Here is a 26,017-nt window from a genome sequence, read left to right as displayed (position 1 = left end):
AAGGAAAGACATCTCTTCCTATATCTGTAAGTGGCCCTAAGAATGGAACATCCTGTTGTTTATCTATGCTATACACACTGTTGTCATATCAGATCTGTAGACACTCACTCATGTCCCCTGTTCCTTCTCCAGGAGCCTGGTAGCTTCCTTAATCTGCTCCTGCAAGTCATAATGAGGATTGACCCTCCTGGAGGAGCCTGGACAGAGGCTGCTGAGAACTTCTACCTCCTCGTTAAGGTACATTTGTCTCTCTCTCTCTCTCTCTCTCTCTCTCTCTCTCTCTCTCTCTCTCAATAGTAGTTGATGATGTGTCTGTTGTCAACAGGACCAGATGAAGGCATGGCTACAATCCATCTTCAACCTCAATGAGTCAATCTATGAAAGCCCAGAGAGGCTCTCGGGGGAGGTGATGCGGAATCTAGAAATACAGGTTGAGTTCCTGCTGTCCAGCCTGGATTAAGGTTCCCAAACTGAGCTGAGGGCCCCATCACAAAATAAAGTGTTTTGCATTCAAACATTATCTGTCAATCGTAAACAAATGTTACATCATGTGTAGGGGAGAGTGGGGTAAGTTGAGCCATTTTTTACATTCAGCATTACTCTGTCAAGGGAAATATAGTATTCTTTCAAAAATATACAGTATCTGTCACGACTTCCTCCGAGGCTGCCCCTCTCCTTGTTCGGGCAGGCTTCGGCGTTTGTCGTCACCGGCCTTCTAGCCACTGCCGCTCCTCATCTCATCATTCCATTTGTTTTGTCTTGTTTATTACACACACCTGGTTCATATCCCCTCATTAGTACCTGTATAAGTGTTCCCTCTGCCCCCTTGTCTTTGTGTGTGATTGTTTATTGTGGAGGAGAGAGAAGCTCGGTGGAGCTCCATGTATTTTGTATCGCCGGGAATATTCCCTGTGTGCCTTGTATTTTCCAGTGCCCCTGTTTTGCGCACTGGAGTGTTTTTACTAGGGGTGTAACGATCCATCTACTACATCGATGTATCGATTTATATTCCTATGATCCAACTACATCGATCTGTGCTCGGCGAGTTGGCCTTTTGGACAACATATATCGATCTAACATCGTTTTAAAATGTAATAAATCGATTGTATCGATACTAGGAAATAACCCATTGGATTTAAGCACGTCAGACTTTATATGGATGTTTTTTCTTAGCACTTTTAATGATAAAGGCTTTAAACATTACTCGATTCACTCTGCCTATCCGTGACGTCATCGCGCCAGCAGCAGCGCAAAGGCGCCAAGAAAACAAAGCATAGCATGGTGGATGACAGAGGAGAAGCCGACGAGCGAGAAATTATCAAGCCACCATTGCGGTCCTTACAAGAAACAGGAATCTAGGAAACTTCACCTGCACTGTCCAGTATCCAGGTATTTATTTCAGTCACACTGGTTGAATTTTTGGCTAAAAGGTTACTGAATCGATTTCAAGTCACTGAATCGTTTCGGATCGTATCGTTCTACTTTTTTTTTTTTTTTTTTTCACCTTTATTTAACCAGGTAAACCAGTTGAGAACAAGTTCTCATTTACAACTGCGACCTGGCCAAGATAAAGCATAGCAGTGCGATAAAAACAAACAGAGTTACATATGGGGTAAAACAAAACAAAGTCAAAAATACAACAGAAATACATATAATATACAGTGTGCAAATTTAGCAAGTTATGGAGGTAGGCAATAAAATAGGCTATAGTGCAAAATAATTACAATTAGTATTAACACTGGAATGATAGATGTGCAAGAGATGATGTGCAAATAGAGATACTGGGGTACAAATGAGCAAAATAGATAACAATATAGGGATGAGGTAGTTGGGCGGGCTAATTTCAGATGGGCTGTGTACAGGTGCAGTGATCGGTGTAAATGAACCAATATCGTCCTTGAATCGTATCGACAACCACGAATCGTGATAAAATCGAATCGTTGTTAAAACGAATCGTTACACCCCTAGTAGTAGGTGCCAGGCACATGCGGTTTGAGTGTGTCAAGGACTGCAACGCTGCTGGGTTGTTCACCCTCAACTGTTTCCCGTGTGTATCAAGAATGGCCCAAGGACATCCAGCCAACTTGAGACAACTGTGGGACGCATTGGAGTCAACATGGGCCAGCATCCCTGTGGAACGCTTTCGACACCTTGTAGAGTCCATGCCCAGACAAAGTAGCTATAACCCTAGCATTAGAAGTTATTGGCTGCATTCACACAGGCAGCCCAATTCTGATATTTTTTCACTAATTGGTCTTTTGACCAATCACATCAGAGCTGATCAGTCAAAAGACCAACTAGTGAAAATACTAGAATTGGGCTGCCCGTCTCAACACAGCCATAGTGGCATCAGCGCTGCAAATTATTAGTATTCATAATATTTATTTAAAATCGCCAGTTGATTACAATAGCCTACCATAGCACGTTGAGCGTCATTCCATATTAAACTGCTGAACTAACAATAGTCGAGGCTAGTCTATCCTTTATGGGAAACTGTATAAATCTACTGCAACACAAACTACTAGTCTGAATGAATGTCTATATATGTCATATTTATCAAAATGTTAAAAACCAAGAAAAGTTAAAAACTAAACAATTTCCGATTTATTGAATGAGTCATGCATTTAGTCTCGACATGATAAAAGGTCAGTCTCTGTACCACGTGAATGAAAAGTGAAACAGAATTAGAACGCTTCTTAAGTGTTAGTGTTTTGATACAATGTAAAGTGGACAATATTTCTTCCCCTGTACATTCTAAATGTCTTTAGTATCAAGGTCAAGGCACTCCATATCAACCATAGTTAATTTACTGGAATAAATGCTTTGCTTGGTGTGAACCAATTCCGTCTAAAACCATGTCTCTTTCAGGAAGGCACAATGTTCAGAACTTTGAAGGCAAAAATCATACATATAGAGCAGACATCACTTTCGATTTGAAACAAGTGTGATCTATACAATACATTTCTATCTGGAGCAGTCTGAACATTGTTCTGCACTGAATATACCCCTTGGCCTCAGGGCCATCTGAATGGACAAGCATTTATCTGGTGTGACACTGGACGAAGACAAAAATTCTGCTTCTCCATGGTTCTGAATGGGGAGGCATCAAAATCAACACCCAGGTTTGACTGACAGAACCCGCTCCAGCAAAGATAAATGCACTTTGGTTATTTATATAATCTTACAGAATAATGTTTGGGTTGGAATGAATGAAGGGAAAGGCAATGAAGTAGTATTTAGAGAAAAGTAAGCAGGAGTGTTAAACTGATAAAAGCACTTCCTGGGTACATGACCTGTACACCCTTGTCCCAACTGTTGCATTGATAAAAGTTGTACCTCCCGTACATCAAGGCATCTGTTTGCTCACAGGAATGACTGCATTTTGGAGAGACAAGTTGTCCGTTTTTCTACACACAAAAGCCCCCCACCAACGACTTAGCTTTCAAACATAAGACATGAGCAGATAATAAGTTATCCAAGCATGTAGCTCTTGAAACCGCTCTCTTCAATACTGAATACATGCTTGTGTTTGAGACTGAAAAAAAAAAGAAGTAATATTTAAAAAATTCACATAAATCAAGGAAGTTGACTTGTGATAGCGAGCTCATACTGTTCAAAACAAGGAGAAATAAAACAGTCCAACAGACAGAGGAATGAGAGAAACACTCCCATTATTTACATAATCTGCTCAAGGACAACCCTCTCTCTGGATTGGCCCGAGTTATTCACAGGAATGCATCCGAGAGCCAACCAGAGGAACGTTTGAGAATTCTTTAAATATGCAACCTAAGTTAACATAACATACAATAATAATGTGTTAATATACACATTTTGTTAGAGATTAAAGACTAACATTAGTGGAACAGCAATGTTGAGTTTTTGCATAAATCCATTGTAATGGTTTTGTAAATTTAACCACAGGTAGCCATTTTGGTTCAACATAACTGTCATCAAGTGCATGAGGCTCATTACTACATTAATGTTCCTTCAAGTATGGTGGTTTACAGAGTGAAACTAGAAAATATCTACATGATGCATGTTGGTATGACACAGTCGGCATATTCAAATGGTAAAATGTCCTGCCCTTTCCTGATGGTTTCACATACTAGACAGACTGTTGCATGGTGCTTATTCAGTAAGGACAAGAGTCCCTAGAGAATTGAACTGTGACGATAGAGAACAGTCTCTTTTCTATTCATTGCGTTTTCTATCTATAACACTAAGTGCGTTACAGATGTGCTCTACTGAATGAGCCCCAGTTGTCCAAAACCCAGATTGAAATGAAACTGCACCTGCTATTAAGGATGGGAACAAAAACACATACAACCAGCAGCTTTGCTGCATGCTTGGACCCCTAATAAGAGATTAGTTGGTCCTAGTTAAATTTTCCAGTTCAAGTTTAAACATCGTTCAAAACACATAAAAACCTTGGATTAAGGAGTTGTTTTCCAGACAGATAACACTCATACACCAATGGTTGTTATAGTCCTTTTTCCCCTCTCTTCGGGTTGGCTCATTCTTGATAACCACAGAACTTTCAGAGAACAAAGAAAATGTCCATTAGAAAACCTCAGCAATTGATATGTCTTGTGCTTTCGTTGTCGTTACATAGTGGTTTCTCAACTTCTCAAAGTCAATTTTGCTCTAAGAACAAAAATAAGTACATATATTCTATATGTACTGCTTTGTGATGCTCTTGCACAATTGATCTACAGTTATTCATTTTTCATCCATTCTGAGAAAAGTCTTCTTGGCTCCTCTGAATATAGACCACTCCCACATTGCCCCTCCCCCTTTTCAATGAAGTACCTTCTCCGATATTGATACTTATCCTTTTCGTGTGTGATTTGAACTGTGCGTTATGCCTCGTTTTAGAACAGTCAATGCGGTAAATGTCCTATGGATAGGAGGACAAGAGGGAGAGGAGGTGCGGACTCCCCCTCCACAAGGCCAAAACAAGGAGGGGGTAAACAGTGGTCCGTCTAAGACAAAGAACATACCGAGTTTGCAAACAGGTCCTGTAGCACTAGTCTATACACAAGTCCATTTTCCTAAATGTGCTGCTATGGCAAGCACACATGCGTGAGTCCATATGCACATGTTCACCACCATCTTTATATGTATGTTTGCTTGCTCTCCCATGTGGTTGTCCCATGTAGTAGAGTTTGGTGTCGAACTGTTCACATGATGCCGTTGGTGAAGTACTGGAAGCCGTCGTAAAGCTTGGTGGTGATGGAGCGCATGGAGCCATCCACCATCTGCTCCACCAGCACCTGTAGCTGCTCCTCCGTCAGGCTCATGTGGAAACGTTCCTTCAGGTAGCGGATGGTGCTGGAGCCATGGAAGCAGGGTAGGTGAGAGCCTGGTGGGGGAGGAGAGAGGGGAGACCCAGGGAGAGGGAGTCAGAGGAGTTGCAATCCCAAGACAACAGAGAAACTGGGCAGATAGATAATGTTTATGGAAAAACACCACAACACACTGGTCATGCTAATATACCGTTTTAGCTAACAGTACCTTGCTGCATGATCTCCACTATTTGGACCACCTTCTCCATGTGTTTGCGAGCAGCTATCAGGCCCTGGAGCATCAGCATCTTGTAGTAGTTGAACATGTCTCCATCCAGGCCTCCCATCACCTGAGAGAACCACAGACAACAGAGGTTAGTCTTTACACATAAAAAACCAACAGGTTATGCAGGCTACTGCAGCTAACCAGCAAACTCGCTAATAGCATCTTTGAACACTAACAAATGTATGCATTTATGCAGTGAACATTTTGTGAGGTTTCTAGCTAGATTGTTAGGCAGCTAGTTGTATGATCAATTCCACAGTGTTCTCCAGTTTACACTTATATGACAATGCAAATTCGCATGCAGTATAATTCATTTGACTCACATCCACAAATTCGCTGGAGAGCTTAAAAGCGGAGGTCTCAAAGCCCAGGTTCCTGGGCGAGCTGGACAGGATGAAGCCAAAGTCAATGTGGATTATGTGGCCCTCTGAGTCCAGGAGGATGTTTCCATTGTGTCTGGAGAAAGACAGAAAGGAGATGAGGGATAGGGGAACTGAGTAAAGGGTATAGGAATAGAGGAGAGGGTGGGATGTGGTAGTTGATATCAGACCACAAAAACTGTGTTTACACAGGCAGGCCAATTCTGACCTTCTGCCCAATTATTGGCAAAAGATCAGAATTGTGCAGCCTGTGTAAATGTAGCCAAACAGGCTCAAAGACAAAGGAAGCTAAGAGGGGAAATGGAACATGTGAGTAATGTAACGAGTGACACTGAAGAGGGGTGAAAAGGGAGGGCTGCCCACCTGTCTTTAACCTGCAGCAGGTAGCAGATGAGACTGTAGCCGGCGCAGCTCTCCACAAAGTTGCACTGGGCGGTGAGGAAGGCCTCGGTGGTGTAGCTGCCGTGCTCCTGCAGGAAGTAGTCCAGCAGAGACAGCTGGCTCTGCTTCCTCACCTGGAGCACAGAAACAGCATTTTGTATGAAATAGCAACAGACACAGTATTCCATTAGAAAAAGCTACCGACACGGCATTCCATTAGAATTAGCAACTGACACGAAATTACTTAGATTATCAAAATCTTTCATCCCAAGAGTTACTGGATTACATAGCTAAACAACTCGGCTTGAAGTTATTGTTAGGCAACTTTGTAATGAGATTTCAAGTGCACAATTGGGTCCATCTCATTTTCTCTGCTCACCTGGTGCAGAGAGACAGCGTTCAGCACGGGCTCGATCATCCCGCTGTCCGATGACATCACCAGGATCTTATAGGGCTTGATCCACAGGGGGACGTGCTCCTGCTCCCAGATGGACTGGAGAGGAATGGGGAGTAGTGGAGCGAATTAGTGATTGAATGAATGCTAATAAGAATAAATAATTCAGAGCATTTCTGTGGAATGGGACTCTACTGTGGAGAGTCAAGTACCTGTAGCTGGCTGAGCACCTGGAAGGCCAGTAGCTCTTGCCTCAGGTCGTCCCCACACTTCACGATGACCGACAGCAGCCGCCAGTTTGGCAGGTGACCGTAAGGGGAGCCCTCCCTTATCCGCCTGAGGGATGGAGAGAGCGGAAAGAAATAGTGAGACACAGCAAATGACTTTACAATGCCACAATGTGTTGTCTTCGCTGCACTAAGTGGGACAGACATGTATCCTCGGGTGGGGGATTGTGTATGCCCATCCATTTTGTCTCTTCTAGTAATTACACTGCTCAAAAAAATAAAAGGGAACACTTAAACAACACAATGTAACTCCAAGTCAATCACACTTCTGTGAAATCAAACTGTCCACTTAGGAAGCAACACTGATTGACAATATATTTCACATGCTGTTGTGCAAATGGAATAGACAACAGGTGGAAATTATAGGCAATTAGCAAGACACCCCCAATAAAGGAGTGGTTCTGCAGGTGGTGACCACAGACCACTTCTCAGTTCCTATGCTTCCTGGCTGATGTTTTGGTAGTGGTAGCATGAGACGGAGTCTACAACCCACACAAGTGGCTCAGGTAGTGCAGCTCATCCAGGATGGCACATCAATGCGAGCTGTGGCAAGAAGGTTTGCTGTGTCTGTCAACGTAGTGTCCAGAGCATGGAGGCGCTACCAGGAGACAGGCCAGTACATCAGGAGACGTGGAGGAGGCTGTAGGAGGGCAACAACCCAGCAGCAGGACCGCTACCTTTGCCTTTGTGCAAGGAGGAGCAGGAGGAGCACTGCCAGAGCCCTGCAAAATGACCTCCAGCAAGCCACAAATGTGCATGTCTCTGCTCAAACGGTCAGAAACAGACTCCATGAGGGTGGTATGAGGGCCCGACGTCCACAGGTGGGGGTTGTGCTTACAGCCCAACACCGTGCAGGACGTTTGGCATTTGCCAGAGAACACCAAGATTGGCAAATTCGCCACTGGCGCCCTGTGCTCTTCACAGATGAAAGCAGGTTCACACTGAGCACGTGACAGAGTCTGGAGACGCCGTGGAGAACGTTCTGCTGTCTGCAACATCCTCCAGCATGACCGGTTTGGCGGTGGGTCAGTCATGGTGTGGGGTGGCATTTCTTTGGGGGGCCGCACAGCCCTCCATGTGCTCGCCAGAGGTAGCCTGACTGCCATTAGGTACCGAGATGAGATCCTCAGACCCCTTGTGAGACCAAATGCTGGCCCTGGGTTCCTCCTAATGCAAGACAATGCTAGGACCTCATGTGGCTGGAGTGTGTCAGCAGTTCCTGCAAGAGGAAGGCATTGATGCTATGGACTGGCCCGCCCGTTCCCCAGACCTGAATCCAATTGAGCACATCTGGGACATCATGTCTCGCTCCATCCACCAACACCACGTTGTACCACAGACTGTCCAGGAGTTGGCGGATGCTTTAGTCCAGGTCTGGGAGGAGATCCCTCAGGAGACCATCCGCCACCTCATCAGGAGCATGCCCAGGCGTTGTAGGGAGGACATACAGGCACGTGGAGGCCACACACACACACTACTGAGCCTCATTTTGACTTGTTTTAAGGACATGACATCAAAGATGGATCAGCCTGTAGTGTGGTTTTCCACTTTAATTTTGACTCCAAATCCAGACCTCCATGGGTTGATACATTTGATTTCCATTGATCATTTTTGTGTGATTTTGTTGTCAGCACATTCAACTATGTAAAGAAAAAAGTATTTAATAAGATTATTTCATTCATTCAGATCTAGGATGTGTTATTTTAGTGTGGTGACTCAAAATCCAGACCTCCATGGGTTGATACATTTGATTTCCATTGATAATTTTTGTGTGATTTTGATGTCAGCACATTCAACTATGTAAAGAAAAAAGTATTGAATAAGATTATTTCATTCATTCAGATCTAGGATGTGTTATTTTAATTTTTTTGAGCAGTGTATATTTCTATGTACCAATCACCCACCTGACTTTCTCCTGCCAGGGCTCCTTGAGCGCCACAGTGGACGGGTCCTCCGGATCTTTCCGGAACGTTGTGGGGGTGTGGGCCAGGTTCTCTGATAGACGTCGCCTAAGACAAAAGAAACATGCGGTTGTAAAACAGCTATCCAGACCAAAACTCTATAACAAGAAAGTCTTAAAGACAAACTACAAGCTAGCAGGGCAATTCTGTCAGGCAGTGACCCTGTACCTGATGTCGCCAGCGGCGATGAAGACAGGCTCCTTGCTCTCCGTGCTGGTGATGCTGTCCACAGAGAACTGGGAGATGTTGTCACTGCTACTGGTGTGGCCTTCTGGGAGCTGGAACCATAGAAGGACCCCAGAGTTAAAAGTACATTCAAATCTGATTCACCTCCTCCTTCCCCAACAACCTAGTCATCAAAATGTGACTTAAAGTCAGACGGTGCCACCATGTGGTTGCCATGGGTACCCACCTCCACTTCCAACTTGCCGATGTCATCCACGGCCCAGGCCTCGTCGTCGTTGTCGTAGTTGGGCACGGTGGAGAAACTGTCGGCGCGCTGCTCGGCTGTGATGCCAACGCACTCCGGGAGGAGGTTGTCCACAGAGCGGGCGCTGCGGATGCATGTCTCCGGGATGCGCAGGGGAATGCCGGACGTCTCGAACCTCTCGCACTCCAGCACCTCCACGTAGATGATGTACGGGGCCTGAGAGGAAGGGGAGAATGAAGAGGTCACTGGAGTTCTAGACCTATTTTTGTAAGGTACATTTATGCAGGAAGTCCCATTGACAAAGAGCATTGGGGCCCACTCCATCTAAACTCCAGGCTCCTCAGGAAATGAATAAACTAACAAATGAGTTAACTAATTAATCGTGTCAAACTACTAGGCATTCTGGTCACCTTGTTTTTGGAGCCTGTTGTGTGTGTGTGTGTACCTCCTTATACATGTGTATTACAACAAGTTGCCTCACCTTATCTTTGGAGTTGAGCACCACGGCCTGTGTGTGGGGCACGCGCACCACGTGGTGGTCGAAGGCTGCAGTGGGCAGCCAGACGCGGGCTGGCAGCTTGTGGTTGAGCTGTGACAGCTCTGAGATGAGCTGCCAGGTCTTCTGCTCCTTGGTGGGCAGCGTGGCCAGCCGCTTTCCGATGCCCATCAGAGACTTGATGAACTCCCTCTGCAGCGTCAGGCGCAACGGCTACAGAGAGGAGGAGCGAGGTTAGGAGGAGGAGAGCTGGTTAGAATCTAGATCAAGACAGATGTATTTTTGTGTTCTGAAGACATTTACAACAAGCTACAGCAAATAACAAGTGGCACATCTTTTTTTTAGGGTCCTTCCATGAATGACTACACACACACAAAAAAAAAAGAGGCTGAGAAAGGAGGGAGGAAGATGGGTATGATGGGAATTGAAAGAAGGATGTTTTAGGAGCGGAATCTGAAGAGAAAACCAAGGGGAGGTATAAGACTAAGAATGCATGGGCACAGGGAGAAAGAAGCAAATAAATTAAATTCTGTCAACCCATTGCAGTACCACATTCCAGCACCAGAGATCAGTACCACAATGGTTAAAATGAGAGACTTGAGCGAAACCCAGATACCAGACAAGCTCTTGGGCCTTGGAGATGTTTAGTCAACTTATGGTGTCCAATATCTTCATATTTAAAGTATGAGCAATATTCAATACCATTATAGTAGGTCAAAGTACAAATCTAGGAAGTCCTTTGTTCTACAGTCCACCATTAAGGCTACTTTGAAATTAGATAACATCTCAATCATAAGGTTACTATATAAAAAAAGTACTTACATTTTGTTTTGTTATGGAAACAAGTTCCAATTAAGTAGGCTAACATATGGGACAGTTAACATTTTTGTTAAAATACTTAAAAAAGAAAAAAAGGTTAATTTGTTAGTTCTTAGTTAAAGGTAGACTCAGTGAAATGTATGTTGCCACGAGCAGCACCGCAGATATTGAGATGAGCGAGATAAAATACTTTGCTCACACAGTCGCACTGTTACAGCATGGTAGCCAAGGGACCAAAACAGCGGAGAAGTTGAGCCTCGCACTTCAACGCTCTTAGTTGTTGTGGAAATTGACCCACTATGCTGTTTACTTTCTGCATCTACGTCATCCCACTGAGTCTACCTTTAATACCAGGTAGGCCAATTTTTGCCACATGAACTACTGCCAGTGGCGTATGTTGCTTAGGACTACCATGTAAAATGTGTAAACGTGTGTAATTATGACTGACTTTGACTGACTCTCCTTCAGTAAAGGTTACTCCAGGTGTCTTTACATTTAGCTGAGTCTCCCCATTCCAAAACTCCCAGAAGCATTTTTCAAAAACATGAAGCAAGTTATCCGATTACAGAGAGAAAAACAACCCAAGGGGTTGAGACCATTGCACTACATGCCAATGTCCATACTTTTATACCACAAAGAAATCATGCCCAATGCATACATGTGCTAGTTGGTGTGGACATTGAAACAGAGCCTAGAGGTGGCGTTGACACACAGATTAGGGCTAGGGCTGTTGCGGTGACCTTATTACCGCCAGTCACGAGTCGTGACCGCAGTTAAATTCCCGTTGGTAAAGGTACTCCCAATCCAAAACTGCGCAAATGAACGGTGCTGATGGATAGCCTACCAAACTTGCTAATGGCCTGGAACTCAGTGCTCTATTGTCCCTCTAATCACATCATGATTTAATTTGAATAATCTGAATGATGAGGACAAATAATTATGGGAGTTACAGTTCCTGTTCCGAAATGGACACGGGAAAGCCCCGGACCCAATATGCATACATTTTTAAAACCTCTCCCGAAAGGACAACTGGTCTGATCCGAGTGAGGGAAGCAGCAGAAAAGCCAATTGTTTTGCTACTTTATTCAACCGGACCCATGGGAGGGGAGAGAGCGAGAGCGAGGCTGTTAGGGAGTGGAGGCCGTTCGGTGTGTGTGTGAATGTATGAGTAAGCACCATGAGCCTGAGAGAGAGACCGCAACCACTGTTAACTTCTTGCTAGTTATTTATCATCCAATCCGATTATTCAGTACCTGTCTTGACTGTATCAAACTGAGAGAAGCTAGCTAACTCGGCTAATTGAGCCTAGCCATAACATTACTGCGCTTTTCACCGTCCTACCGTTAGCCTACACATAACTCCACTCAGACTATAGCGTAAATAGCAGCATACCCGTTGGCTTTTGGTCGTTGTAGCCTCTCATTTCACTTTTAATTCCATCTTCCATTGATTAGATCTCCCCCTCTCCAAATCATCAATATATAGAGTTGCATCATGCAGCCCTTTATGTTTTGATTTCTAAGACATTCCCTGGTTTATAAGCCTATCACAACTAAATCAATAATGGATTTTATTGTGATGGCTATATTAAAAATGTACTTTGACTTTTTAAAATGTAGATGTTCCAAAAGCGCGCTAAACATGTTTATGTATAATTAACGGTCAATTACCGTGAGACCGGCAGTCATTTGCATGACAATTACCGCCTGCCAAAATTTCATGACCGCCACAGCCCTAGTTAGGCCTATTCAAAACCACAGATTTTCCAGGACGAGGAACCTGTATTTCATAGCATTTCCTTGGTCTTTTTGTGTTGACAGGCAAACCAAGCAGCTTCCTTAGCATTCTACTTTTGTAGTCAAATGTCAAAATGCCTTTCCTGTGAAGAAGTGTATTTTCTGGATCATGACCAAACGTCATGACTTCCTGACATTACTTCCAGAGTGGACAGGACGTTCTGTTGAGGAAGGGTCCCCGAGTGTTACTGGGATTGGATTTCCCTATTCAAAACAACTGATTCTGGACCCATGCTTAACGAGGCAAAATAATTGGTGTTCCAATCAAATAAAGTGGCTGGGTAACACTTCCCAAAATGTAATTCATAGATTTGAAAAGGTAGAGTGGATATCTGCTCTATCATATAGAGTCGAGTCCTGTTAGGGCTGGCACATTTACCGTATACACATTTTTTTTACCTTTATTTAACTAGGCAAGTCAGTTAAGAACATATTCTTATTTACAATGGACAGCCTACACCAGCCAAACCCAGATGACGCTGGGCCAATTCTGCGCCGCCCTATGGGACTCCCAATCACAGCAAGTTGTGATACAGCCTGGAATCGAACCAGGGGGTCTGTAGTGACGCCTCAAGCACTGAGATGCAGTGCCTTAGACCACTGCGCCACTCGGTTATGGATGAAGCCGGCACAAGAATAAAATAACCCATCTTTTTTTTTGTGGAACAACTGTTCATGGACTCAACAACATGATGAAACTTTGCTCCTTGCTGAAACAAGCAAGGTGTTGTAGCAAACGAGTCTTCTGCTCTATTGCACTCCATTGTAAAGTGCAAGGGTGACAATATACACTACATTACCAAAAGTATGTAGACACCTGCTTGTCAAATATCTCATTACAAAATCGTGGGCATGTTGGAAGATGTTGGAACATTGCTGCGGGTACTTGCTTCTACTCAACCACAAGAGCATTCGTGAGGTCGGGCACTGATGTTGGGCGATTAGGCCTGGCTCGCAGTCAGCGTTCCAATTCATCCCAAAGGTGTTCGATGGGGTTGAGGACAGGGCTCTGTGCAGGCCAGTCAAGTTCTTCCACACCGATCTCAACAAACCATTTCTGTACAGACCTCGCTTTGTGCACAGGGGCATTGTCATGCTGAAACAGGAAAGGGCCTTCCCCAAACTGTTGCCACAAAGTTGGAAGCACAGAATCGTCTAGAATGTCATTGTATGCTGTAGCGTTAAGATTTCCCTTCACTGGAACTTAAGGGCTTAGCCCGAACATTGAAAAACAGCCCCAGACCATTATTCATCCTCCACCAAACTTTACAGTTGGCACTATGCATTTGGGCAGGTAGCGTTCTCCTGGCATCCGCCAAACCTAGATTAGTCCGTCGGACTGCCAAATGGTGAAGCATGATTCATCACTCCAGAGAACGCGTTTCCACTGCTCCAGAGTCCAATGGCGGTGAGCTTTACACCACTCCAGCCGACACTTGGCATTGCGGATGGTGATCTTAGGCTTGTGTGCAGCTGCTCGGCCATGGGAACCCACTTCACGTTGCTTCCAGAGGCAGTTTGGAACCCGAAGACAGACTATTTTTATGCGCCATGCGCTTCAGCACTCGCCGGTCTCGTTCAGTGAGCTTGTGTGGCCTACCACTTTGCGGCTGAGCCGTTGTTGCTCCTAGACGTTTCCACTTCACAATAACAGTACTTACAGTTTACCGGGGAAGCTCTAGCAGGGCAGGAATTTGACAAACTGACTTGTTGGAAAGGTGGCATCCTATGACGGTGCCACGTTGAAAGTCACTGAGCTCTTCAGTAAGGTCATTCTACTGCCATGGTTTGTCTATGGAGATCACATGGCTGTGCTCGATTTTATACACCTGTCAGCAACAGGTGTGGCTGAAATAGCCAAATCCACTAATTTGAAGGGGTGTCCACATACTTTTGTCTATATTGTGTATTTGACCGCAACTGGATCCAAATAACTGAAAATGTAATTCTCATGCTGATTAGATTTTCAAATATGTAATGCATTTCAGGAGTCTAGCCTAAAATGAGCAATTAGCTGTAGGATACTTTCCGGAATGTACCTGTATAGACAGTAACTGCTCACCCAATAGACATGTAACCAAAGTACACGTTGCTGATGACAACTGCCTTGGGGATAGAGTCGACAGGGAGACCGAGCCTGAGGCTTGGGTTACCTGCAGAACACAACAAGGTGTGGCAGAAATGCATTTTCTCTGTGTGCATGTACGTCAGCAGTAGAGCAGACGTCCTTTGCACTTGTTGTCCAGGTGATTGTTGAACACAGGGCGACGTGTTAGAATACCATTTTGTAAGGGCGGAGCTAAAATCGGGTGACAACGCATAGCTCCTCTGTACTAGCCTATCTGATGAGGAAGTCAGTCTAAAGACCTACAACTGATTTTACAGCAGTCAAATCAATGTTGAGGCATTTGCCTGCCACCGAACGTCTTTATGTTCAAGTGAATAATGCTGGGCCCGACATTGATGCTTGACCGAACGGATAAGTAAAAAATAATAAATCACGCTAAAAATCAAACAATTATGCTACCCCAATCAGAATTTGATCAAAGTGTCCTCTGTTATTGTAGGCCTACAGGCACGAGTGGTCTTTCAATCATGCAGTCGCAATATGTGTTTTTGAGATCAAAGCGAGACTAGCTCCACGTGAACATGTTGATATTGATTGCTAGTTAGTGAGCTATTTACCCAGTTATAGCCAATTTTTGGTCAGCAATGAAAATCTTGGAAAAGTCATGGTGTGTCCATCACCTGCATGTGTTCAAGTGGGTAGTTGCCAGAGGAGAGAGGGGTTGAGAGACATTGCGCAGCAGGTAAAATAATGATATCGCCTATAGACTAACTAGATAGCCATTTCAAAACATAGTGAGTGGCTGGTTCTCGCTAGTTAACTATTAGCATGTATTAATGTCATTGTCATGTCAGATGTCCTATATCCAGATAAACTTTCCACCGGCACTCACGTATAACCGCAAATGGCCGACATGCAGTTGATACAGGTGTGTTGATGAAACCAATATTGCATACTCCGGTTGTAAAACAGTCTCTCAAACGCTCAGAATTTGCTAGGATTCTCCTCTATTCAATACTGGCCATGTAATTCTGACATATATATACACACACATATATATACACACACACACACACTACTGTTCAAAAGTTTGGGGTCACTTAGAAATGTCCTTGTTTTCAAAAGAAAAGCAATTTTTCGTCCATTAAAATAACATCAAATTGATCAGAAATACAGTGTAATACGCGCTTTCTATTCTGGTTAGAGCGCTGTTCTGTGAAGGGAGTAGTACACAGCGTTGTACAAGATCTTCAGTTTCTTGGCATTTCTCGCATGGAATAGCCTTCAGTTCTCAGAACAAGAATAGACTGACGAGTTTCAGAAGAAAGTTGTTTGTTTCTGGCCATTTTGAGCCTGTAATCGAACCCACAATTGCTGATGCTCCAGATACTCAACTAGTCTCAAGAAGGCCAGTTTTATTGCTCCTTTAAAATCAGCACAACAGTTTTCAGCTGTGCTAACATAATTGCAAAAGGGTTTTCTAATGATCAATTAGCCTTTTAAAATGATAAACTTGGATTAGCAAACACAACGTGCCATTGGAACACAGGACAGATGGTTGCTGATAATTGGCCTCTGTACGCCTATGTAGATATTCCATTAAAAATCTGCCATTTCCAGCTACAACATTAACAATGTCTACACTGTATTTCTGATCAATTTGATGTTATTTTAAAAATGGACAAAGAAAATGCTTTTCTTTCAAAAACAAGGACATTTCTAAGTGACCCCAAACTTTTGAACGGTAGTGTATATAGAAACAGAAATAATTTGTGTAAAGCGACAGCTGCATCTGTAGTTAAACCCCTCATGTATGTTTACATTGAATCCCACTCTGGGGGGGAAATGGTACTATCTGAATCCACCACAGTGCCCCAGCCCGGCGGCTATGTTGCCAAGACGACGCGAGGTGGGCAGGAAGAGGGAAGTATTGTGGCGGAGAGGGCATACCTGGGCACTGACAGCTGAGCCCAGACTGTAAACAAAAAAGGGCTGTAATGCAACACCCACCCAATCTGCACTGCGGGGGTGGTCCCACTCACATTACAGCGCGGCTCAAAATTGTGGACATATTTCACAGCATTCTTCTTCCTCTTCACTGTGATTGGTGCCTCTTGGTTTTTCCTCACTGTTGCAATCCAGCCAGAGGCCAAGTAAAAAGATCAAAACAAAATTAGTCAGGTCAGTCCTTAGGCCAATAACCAGGACTAACAAGATGGCGTGTGAAGCCTTATCAATAAGGACTATCAGTACAGTATTTATTATCAAAGCAAAATGGACTGCTTGGCATCCAACTAGTGATCACTGTGTACTAATACCACAGAGTTTCTAAACCCAGAGGCGCAACACGCGAGACTTCCCATAATGCTTGCGAAGCAGACTCAGCAGACCAGACCAGGGTTTGGTAAGTTAATGGGAGAAGTGAAAAATGTATTCTTAGTTGTTAAGTTTCTCGAAATCTAAATGCAACACAGATTCAAGCTAGGCTAAAGTAGCGGAAACTGTCATTACTACAACCTCATGAAAGTGACAGGTTTTTATTTGACAAAAACGTTGATATAAAGTTGTTTTTGTTGAAAATAAAAACCTGTCACTTTCATGAGGTTGTAGTAATGACAGTTTCCGCTACTTAAGCCTAGCTTGAATCTATGTGCCTTTGATTTGACGGCCTGCACGACCGTTAAACCCGACGATGTGTTTCTGCACATGAGCTTAGCTAGCTAACGTTGCCAAAACATCACCTACAAGCGTGATCGGGGATTTCTATTGGAGAAGCAGTTTCTGCCCATCTTTGCTAATACATCCTAAAGAGCAAAGTCAATAAAGCAAAGTGCCCTTGAACTCCTTTGGGCTGTTGGTTGCATTCTGTGGATTGTTAATGTGCTCCACCTGCCCTACAGGATTCTTTGCAGCACAGACACAGATTAAACAGGGATCACTGGCCACAACAACATCAGCAGGGAGGTTTGATGCAGGCATACGTGGGGAAGGGAGGGGAGGAAAACAGAGTGAGGGAGAGCGAAAGAGAAGGAGAGGAGATTAGCTGAGAGAGGGATGGGTAGAGGATTTTTAAAAAGGATGACAAAAACAGGCACAAAAAAACAGAATAGAGAGAGGTGAGAGAGAGACTAGAGGTGAGAGGAAACATTGGTAGTAGGGAGAAAATGCATAACACAGCAAGATGCCTGGGAGAGTCCAAGAAAGCGCTGAACGAGGGGAGAGGGACCATCTTTCTGCTATAGTTCAGGACCTTGTCCCATCTAAAACTACCCAATTTGATTTCTCATAAAATAACTGATCCCCTGATGAGAGAGAGAGAGGGCTGACAGAAGGTTGCAAGCCAGACAATCAGTGAGACCGAGAGAAAGGCCAGACAAGAGGAAGCAGAAAACTTCCACCAGAACCATATCGCTCGTCAACACTGACACAAATCCTGCCCCAACACAAACATGCTCACAATAGCATCTGCTAAACAATCTAATGTCTGCAATGATAGAAAGTGACCAATTTTTTCACCAAGCTCTCCATTCGAGAGGGACCCACCCTCAACCTCACTCTGACACCAGCTGCAGAGCAATCGATTAGTTACCGGAGTGTAACTCCAGTTCTATGAGTGGAGCGGAGCCCCATAGGGGAGCTCTGCTCCTAGTGGTTTACCCTCTGCCCTACGGCAGAAACAGCCTGAAGCAAAATTATGCACACACCTGCAGCCAATGGGAGCACAGGTGCCCCCTATAAGAAGGGACCCGTTCCCTCAATCTGCCTTCCGAGATATTTATCTTCAGCGAGACTAGAGAGGGTCGGCAGGGCCTTAAGTCCTATGGGGCTCCGCTCCACTCATAGAACTGGAGTTACACTCCGGTAACTAATCGTTCTATATCGTGGAGCTCCGCCCCATAGGGGAGCTCTGCTCCTAGTGGTTTAAGGCGGAGCGAAACGCTCCAAAATGTACTCCCTGCCGAGCCTGACACTTCCCATAAAAAAATGAAAAAAGGTCAAGCCTAGCAATGGCTGCAACCAATTCCCGCAGTACTGCAACTAAAAACCCATCCGGGCGTCACAATATACCGCGTCATCGGTTATAGACCCGCCCCATCTAGCTCAATGGCAATGCCAATGACTAGTGGGCAGATCATCAGAATAGAAGCCATGCTAATCTGTACTAGCAGATAGCCGTGCCTCAATATTCTGTGACAACACTATCGTCCACTAATGGAATGACATAAAATGTCATTCTACATTATGTGTCCAATAAACCGCCTTACTCACTCAATGGAACCCAGAGATTAGTAGGCAGGAACAAAATATACCAGTCATACTAAACTGAACCTCAGATAGATGACCTCACATTCTGTCAATTCAATACATGTCTCTACCATACTGACCCTGTCAGTCAGGAGACATGCCACAAGATATGCTTTCCATCCAAAGCGGACCTGATAGAGACCTGTCCATCGTCCTGCTTCTCTCTCCTCCCGCTCAAGATTCTCCTTCAGCTATGCTGAGTGCAATCGAGCCTTGAGAGTTAAAAAGCCTATCCTCAACAACCATGTTTTCCTAACCAAAGCGGACCTGATTGGAACCAGTCCATGGTCCTGCTTTGTCCTCTCTTCCTAGCTCAAAATCGCCTTTCAGCTCTGCTGAAAGCCGACCGAGCCAAAGAGTTAAAAAACATGTCTGTCCATAATATGTCCTTCTAACAAAAGCGGCCCCTATGAACATGGTCACAATCCTGCTTTTTCCTCTCTATTTTGCTCAAGATCTTCCCTCAGCCACACTGAGTACAGATCGAGCCAAAGAGTTAGAAGACATATCTAACAGATAGAAACGGATAAAAGGAGACGGCGTCGACCATGACGCTGCTCTACAAATATCCTCTACCTCTGTTCCTCTGAAGAGGGCAGTAGAAGCTGCTACTCCACGAGTGGAATGAGCTCTGATACCCTGAGGTGGTTGTCGCCCCGCCACCTCGTACGCTGTCTCAATACCTTCACAAAGCCAATGAGACAATCGCTGTTTTGAAAGTGGTCTACCTAATGCAGCCGCACCGTGACACACAAACAGCTGAGGCGATGACCTAACCGCTGCTGTGCGCTCAACGTAACACGCCAAAGCGCGTACTGGGCACAGACAATGAAGCTTTTCCTCACTCCTCTCCCCATGGGGAGGGGGATAAAAAGCCCACAATTCCACGATCTGTGATCTATATGCACTGTTAATAACCTTCGGCACAAATGCCGGGTTAGGACGTAACACCGCTCTGCTCAGATCGCCATTGATGGCAAGGCAGTCGGGTCTCGTCGACAGTGCACACAAATCACTGACTCGCTTAGCGGTAGTCAAGGCGAGCAACAGCGCCGTCTTGATAGACAGCATCTTGAGGGGTATTTGATTCAGTGGCTCGAACGGCGACTTACATAACGCTTCGAGAACCAAAGCCAAATCCCACTGGGGCAGCGTAGCTCTAGGCATTGGCCTAAGCCGCTTTGTCCCCAATAAGAAACGTTTCACTAATGGGTGACTGAACACGTTTTTTCCATTAAACCCTTCATGACCAGCTGAAATTGCCGCTGCAAACACCCGAATGGTGGAGGGCGATTTCTGCTTATCAAACATAAACTGCAGGAATGAGAGCACACTCTCCACCTGACAGTTCATGGGGTCTACATCCTGTGTGTCACACCATCGTGAGAAAACGTTCCATCTGCTGGTATACATCCTAGAAGTGGAACTGGCTCGTGCGCCTTGTATGGTTCTGATCACTGCATCAGATAACCCACGGCGCCTCAACCTGTCCAATTCAGGAACCAAGCCTTCAGTGGTTGGCCGATTATGGGCCACTGCCCTATCGAGCCTCCCGCCTGGGTCAACGCGTCTCGTCGATGTGGAATTGGCCAAGGTGGCGCAATCAACATCTGACTCATCTCCGCAAACCACGGAGCCCCCGGGCGATCGGGCGCTATCAGTATCACTGACAGCTCCTCTGACCTCACCCTGGCTAGCAGTGGGAGAATGCAAGACAGTGGAGGGAATGCATACAGGAGAACTTTCGGCCACGGGTAGTGCGCGAATGCGTCTCTTCCCAGTGGTGGCTCGTCCTGTTCCCTCAGAGAGAACCATAGGGGACACTGCGCGTTCACGCGTGACGCGAACAGATCCACCTCGGCTCTCCCGAATTGTTCCCAAATTCGTAGAACAATGTTCGGGTGCAGACACCACTCGTCGTCTCGAGGACCCCCTCTTGACATGAGGTCTGCCCCTACGTTCAAGTAGGCCGGAATGTGTGCTGCTCTCAACGAGCGAAGGTGCTTGTGAGCCCACAGCCACAATTCCTCTGCCGCCCGATGGAGGGCAGGAGACCTGACCCCTCCCTGGCGATTTATGTGAGCCACTGTGGTCCGGTTGTCTGACCAGACCAACACATCGCGACCCCGAAGGGTAGACGCGAAGTGGGTCAGAACCAGTCGAACCGTTTCCAACTCCAGGAGGTTGATGTGACGACCTGATTGAGGCCATGCACCTCCTATCGCTTGAGACTGACATGTCCCTCCCCATCCAGTCAGAGAGGCATCTGTGAACACTGGAATGTAGGATGACACCTTGCCCATCGGAACTCCGTGCGTGAGAACGCTCGAGTTTCTCCAATAGTCCAGGTCTGCTCTTAGCGAGAGAGGAACCACCACCAACCGATGACGTTGACGCACTGGGTCTAGTCTTAGTTGGGCGAACCACCGCTGTATTCTGCGCATGTGCAGAAGTCCCAGCGGGACCACAGAGTGGGCTGATGACATGAGACCCAAAAGTGACATGATCGATAGCGCCGTTACTGTGTGATTCGGACGACACCTCCTCAGGGCTAGCAACAATGCTGCCCTTCGAGGGTCCGATATTCGAGCCCTCATCAATACAGTGTCTAGCTGTAGTCCCAGGTAGACAATCTGATGACTGGGCCAGGGTGCGCTCTTTTTCCAATTCACAGCGAACCCCAGACGCATGAGATGAATCACTGTCTGTGTCGTGTGAGTGAACGCCAGCTCTGCTGACGGGGCGAGAACCAGCAGGTCGTCTAGGTAGGCTAATAGCCTTATCCCTTGACGACGCAGCGGCTCCAATGCCGCCTCCACACATTTGGAAAACGTTCGAGGTGCCAGGGCGTACCCGAATGGCATCCTCGTGAACTCGTACGCCACCCCTTGAAAGGCGAACCGCAGAAACTTCCTGTGACGCGATTGTATCGGCACATGGAAGTACGCGTCCTTTAGGTCTATGCTTGTACAAAAGTCCCCTTTCTGGACACATTCCAGTAGACGTTTTGTCGTCAGCATTCGGAAGGGCCGTTTGGTTATGCTCTCGTTGAGAATGCGTAAATCCAAAATCGGCCTCACTCCCCCCGTCTTTTTGGGCACTAGGAAATAAGGCGAATACAGCCCTTTGTTCCTTTGCTCTCGGGGAACTACTGTGACCGCCTCCTTCGCCAAAAGTTCCGTAATCTCTGACATCAGAGCGGCTACTTTGTCCGGCGTTTTCATCACCGTCTCCACCACTCCCCTGAACGGGGGTGGGGTCCGATGGAATTGGAGGGCATAACCCTTCTGCAACGTCTGTTCTAGCCAGCGTGAGAGGGTACAGCTTCGTTGCCACTGCCAGCAATGCAGAGAAAGCGGGCGCGCACGAAGCTGTGGTGCGTCCAGTAGGAAGGACCTGTATTCCTCTATGGCCCTCGCCGCCGCTATTCCCCAACACTGGGTTGGTGGAATAGCCCAAGGCGGGCCCCCCTCGAAAGGGAGAGGAAACATCAGCTCGTTCTGAGTGAATCGGGGGCCTTGATACGTTAGTTACGACCGTAACTCCAGTAATCCGGCCCTCCGTGAACGCAGCACGGTTCTGAACTGCACTGGCTGAGGCATTAACCTGAGACAGAGCGCCCTCCCCGGATAGCAATTGCGTCATCATGTCATTGTCTGACTGAGACTGCTGCTTGCCATGAGACCCATCCACTGCAGTACTCAACAGAGTCTGAAAGGTGTGATCTCTGACTGGTACCACAAGGTGGTGCCACAATACCTCTTCACTGGTCTCATGCGGCTGCTCAGCAGCACACTCTATGTGTGGTGAGCTGCACTCAGAGCCATGGGCATTGTTACGTTCTGAATACACTGGGGGCGTCCATACATTGGTTACACTTGTAACTCTAGTATTCCCGCCCTCCTTGAACGTCGCATGGGTCTGATCTGCGCTGGCTGAGGCATTAGCCTGCAGCAAGGCGTCATTCCCAGCTAGCGGCTGCGTCTTCATGTCACATTGGGACAGAGACTGCTGCCTGCTGTGTGAGACCTTTACTACAGAGCTCCTAGGAGTCTGTAGTAAAAGGTCCTTATCAGGTGAGCTAAGGCTGCGCCTTGCTACCTTTTTCCCTTTCCTCTCCTGAGTGTGCTCAACTACGCACTCTTGGTGGGTTGAGCTACACTCAGGATGGTGAGAGAAAATTATAGAACGTGAAGTGTTCTGTAGTGTGTTATGGAAGAAATGTCCTTCTTTGACAATGTCAGTGAGAACCAGCTCTTTATTCACATAATCACAAAACACTCCCTCCACGCCCTGAACAGTGGGGTGGGGGGGAAGAGTAGGCTCAATTGCGTCTTGCGCCGAGCCGTCATCCGTCCTCTCCCCCTCGCCTCGTCATTGGTGCCGCCTCTTCTGGGAGACCTTCTGGTGCTGCCAGGTCGGCTTGACGGTGACCTCCCTCGCCGGCGGAGCCGTCGCTACCACTGTCGCCGCCGGAGGGGCCGAGCCCGCTCGCTTGCCGCCTGTGGTGGACGCCTGTCGCCTGGCCCGTCGCCTCCCTGTAGATCTACTGGGGGCGTTGGAGGTGGACGGAATAGTTGGGGCTCTGCTAGCCTTCATCGCCAACGGCAGATGCTTGGCTAGGTGCTTCCTCTCCTCGTCCATTTAACAGCGACCCCAAATAGGCCCTCGCTGGAGACAGGAGCGTTGAGTAGCGAGGCCCTGTCAGTCTCCTTCATGGCCGTCATGGATAGCCATAGGTGACGCTCTGTGACCACCGAGGTGGCCATGGTTCTGCCTGCGCATATTGCCACGGCCTGTGTCAGGTGAAGGATGGCTCCGGAAATCCTGGACGCCTCCTCAATTTCCTCGCCGGTCAACTCTGACCTACCCGTTGTGAGACGGGATAGGGAGGCCGCGAGGAGGGCGATATTGTTCGCCGCTGACACGCTCTGGGCTCCTAGCGTGAAGGACTTCTCGGCCAGCTGTGCTGTAAGCCTGTCCTTTTGCGCCGGTAGGGTGGCCTTCTTGGAGGCTGCCCAGGGACTCGAACCCGGCACTAGATACGCCGTCATGGCGCCTTCGAGCCTGGGGATTCCCTTCGCTGCCCACTCATGACCGGCCACTCTGGTGAATGGGGTGTACGCTCTGGCCGGCGAACGCGCCGCCAGAGGTGAGTCCCATGAGCCCTCGACATATTTGCCAAGGGAAGGCATGGCTGGAGCCATCGGCTCAGCCGCCTTCCTTGGCTTGGAGTAGGGGCCGCCCTCCATCAGATCCACTTCCACAGGGAGGGGAACTGGGGGCAGCGCTATCTCCAGTCGATTGGCAGCCTTCTCAATGAGTTCGGGAAAGTCCGAACGCAGAGAGGCCGCCGCGAAGGACAGGGCTTCTGACCTAACAGAGCCCGTGTCGTCATCGCCCAAGGAGCCCTCAGACCTCGCGCTCTCCAAAGGAAAGGGGGTCTTGAACGTTGGCGCCAGAGCTCCGGATTGTCCCACTGGGATATCCATCTCTGTGCCCTCCTCCTTGTCGTCCCCTGAACCAGCACTGTCCGAAGACGCCTCTGAAGCAGAGGCGAGAATGGACAATACATCCTCTAGGGGGATGTCCTCCCTAAAAAACGCCCAACGCTGCTTCCTCCCCTTCATAGGAAGGAGGGCGCAGGAGGCGCAGTTAGGGGGGTCGTTGAGACCTTCCTTGGCGTGCTGCGGTCCCAAACACACGAAGCAAAGGTCGTGGGGGTCCGTAGGCGCCATGTCAGTACATCGACATAGAGCCCTGAAAAGGGCTTTTGGGGGTGGAAAATTTCCCGGTGTGCTCATGCTGGAAGACGTCGATGGCTGGATATCGACGGCGAGTTCTTCCTGAGTCTTCAATACTTCTTGGCTTCTTCAGTTCTAGTCCAGTCGCTGAAGATAAATGGGAGGCAGATTGAGGGAACGGGTCCCTTCTTATAGGGGGCACCTGTGCTCCCATTGGCTGCAGGTGTGTGCATAATTTTGCTTCAGGCTGTTTCTGCCGTAGGGCAGAGGGTAAACCACTAGGAGCAGAGCTCCCCTATGGGGCGGAGCTCCACGATATAGAACTGGCTGAGAAGTCCAGCCAAAAAGGAGAGGGAGGACACTGCACGCCCAAAACAATAGGGAGGGAACTCTGGAGATGTGGGACAGATGCTACCTAACCCCACCCCCTTCTTTATTAGTTAGACTGAGGGTAGTCTGGCTAGACCATAGAAAGAGCTGGAATAACGCTCTTCAATGTCCAAAACTCGTACTCCTGGGCTCCCAAAGAATGTTCAATTTTGACAGAACAGTTTTTGCACAAGTAATATTATTGTGAGACATGGAAGATGAGCCTGCAAGTCGCAAGCAAATGCTGCACCTGCGAATAATAAAAAGTATTGCTGACTCAGCACACTCCAGCATGGCTGATCCAAGTTTCCCTTGCTGAATCCCACAGTGTTATGTAGGACAACCATTTACTACTGACACACAGATGGAGAAAAACTTGGTATTCAGGTTACTCAGGGTTTCCTGTGCTTTATCATCCATAGGGACTATAAAAGAGAACATGTATGCAACAGGCCTACTATTAAAGATTAAAAACGTACAAAGACATTCTATACTCTACAACTCTGATCCCACTCTCCCTTCCCTCTTTTTGTATGACAAAATATGTTAAAAAAGGTACTCACCTCATCGTAGCCGCTTTCCACCTTGGGGTTGCTGGCTGTTCTCCTGAGGCTACTCCCCAGGCTTGTGCAATGCGTGGCGTCCGACTTGGATCGCTGATGTGTCCGCTTGGAAGGCGAGAGGTAGGCATCGGCAGGGATGATTTGGCTGTCGGGGGCCGGGGGCGGCTCCACGGTGTGCCGCTGGTGGTGTCGAATGTGGGCAACGTCCCGCAGCCCAGGGCTGGCGTCCGCAGCACCGGCGGGACCCACACCTTTAGAAGCTGAGTGGGGCTTTAGTTCGTCTGAGAGGATTAGCTTGCGCAGCTTGGTGCCGCGCGAGTGGCGCTGGGTAGAGATGTGCATGTCGGAGGAGTAGGCGCCGAGCAGCCATGCCGTCTGCAGGGAGAAGGCAATGCTCTGGCGGCAGCGGTGCACCACGTAGGGCCGGATGGCGTCGCCCATATCCTCGTCCAT

The 26,017-nt window shown here is 47.1% G+C and overlaps 1 protein-coding gene across 1 annotated transcript; it reads right to left on the bottom strand.

Moving 5' to 3' along the window:
- Positions 1-5,180: 5,180 nt before the first annotated feature.
- LOC311132469 (phosphatidylinositol 4-kinase beta-like) lies at positions 5,181-26,017 on the bottom strand (the record flags this gene model as incomplete). Its single annotated transcript, XM_084165756.1, has 11 exons — positions 5,181-5,362; positions 5,515-5,635; positions 5,895-6,027; positions 6,315-6,466; positions 6,712-6,825; positions 6,939-7,062; positions 8,918-9,022; positions 9,143-9,252; positions 9,387-9,620; positions 9,886-10,113; positions 25,565-26,017. The coding sequence occupies 11 exons, from the start codon at positions 26,015-26,017 to the stop codon at positions 5,181-5,183; spliced, it is 1,956 nt and encodes a 651-aa protein (XP_084021882.1).

This window comes from Coregonus lavaretus (genome assembly GCF_964263955.1).
Source record: "Coregonus lavaretus genome assembly, chromosome: 7".
Taxonomy (NCBI): domain Eukaryota; kingdom Metazoa; phylum Chordata; class Actinopteri; order Salmoniformes; family Salmonidae; genus Coregonus; species Coregonus lavaretus.
The sequence above is the reverse complement of the archived record's forward strand: the minus strand, read 5'-3'. Positions and strand labels throughout refer to the sequence as shown.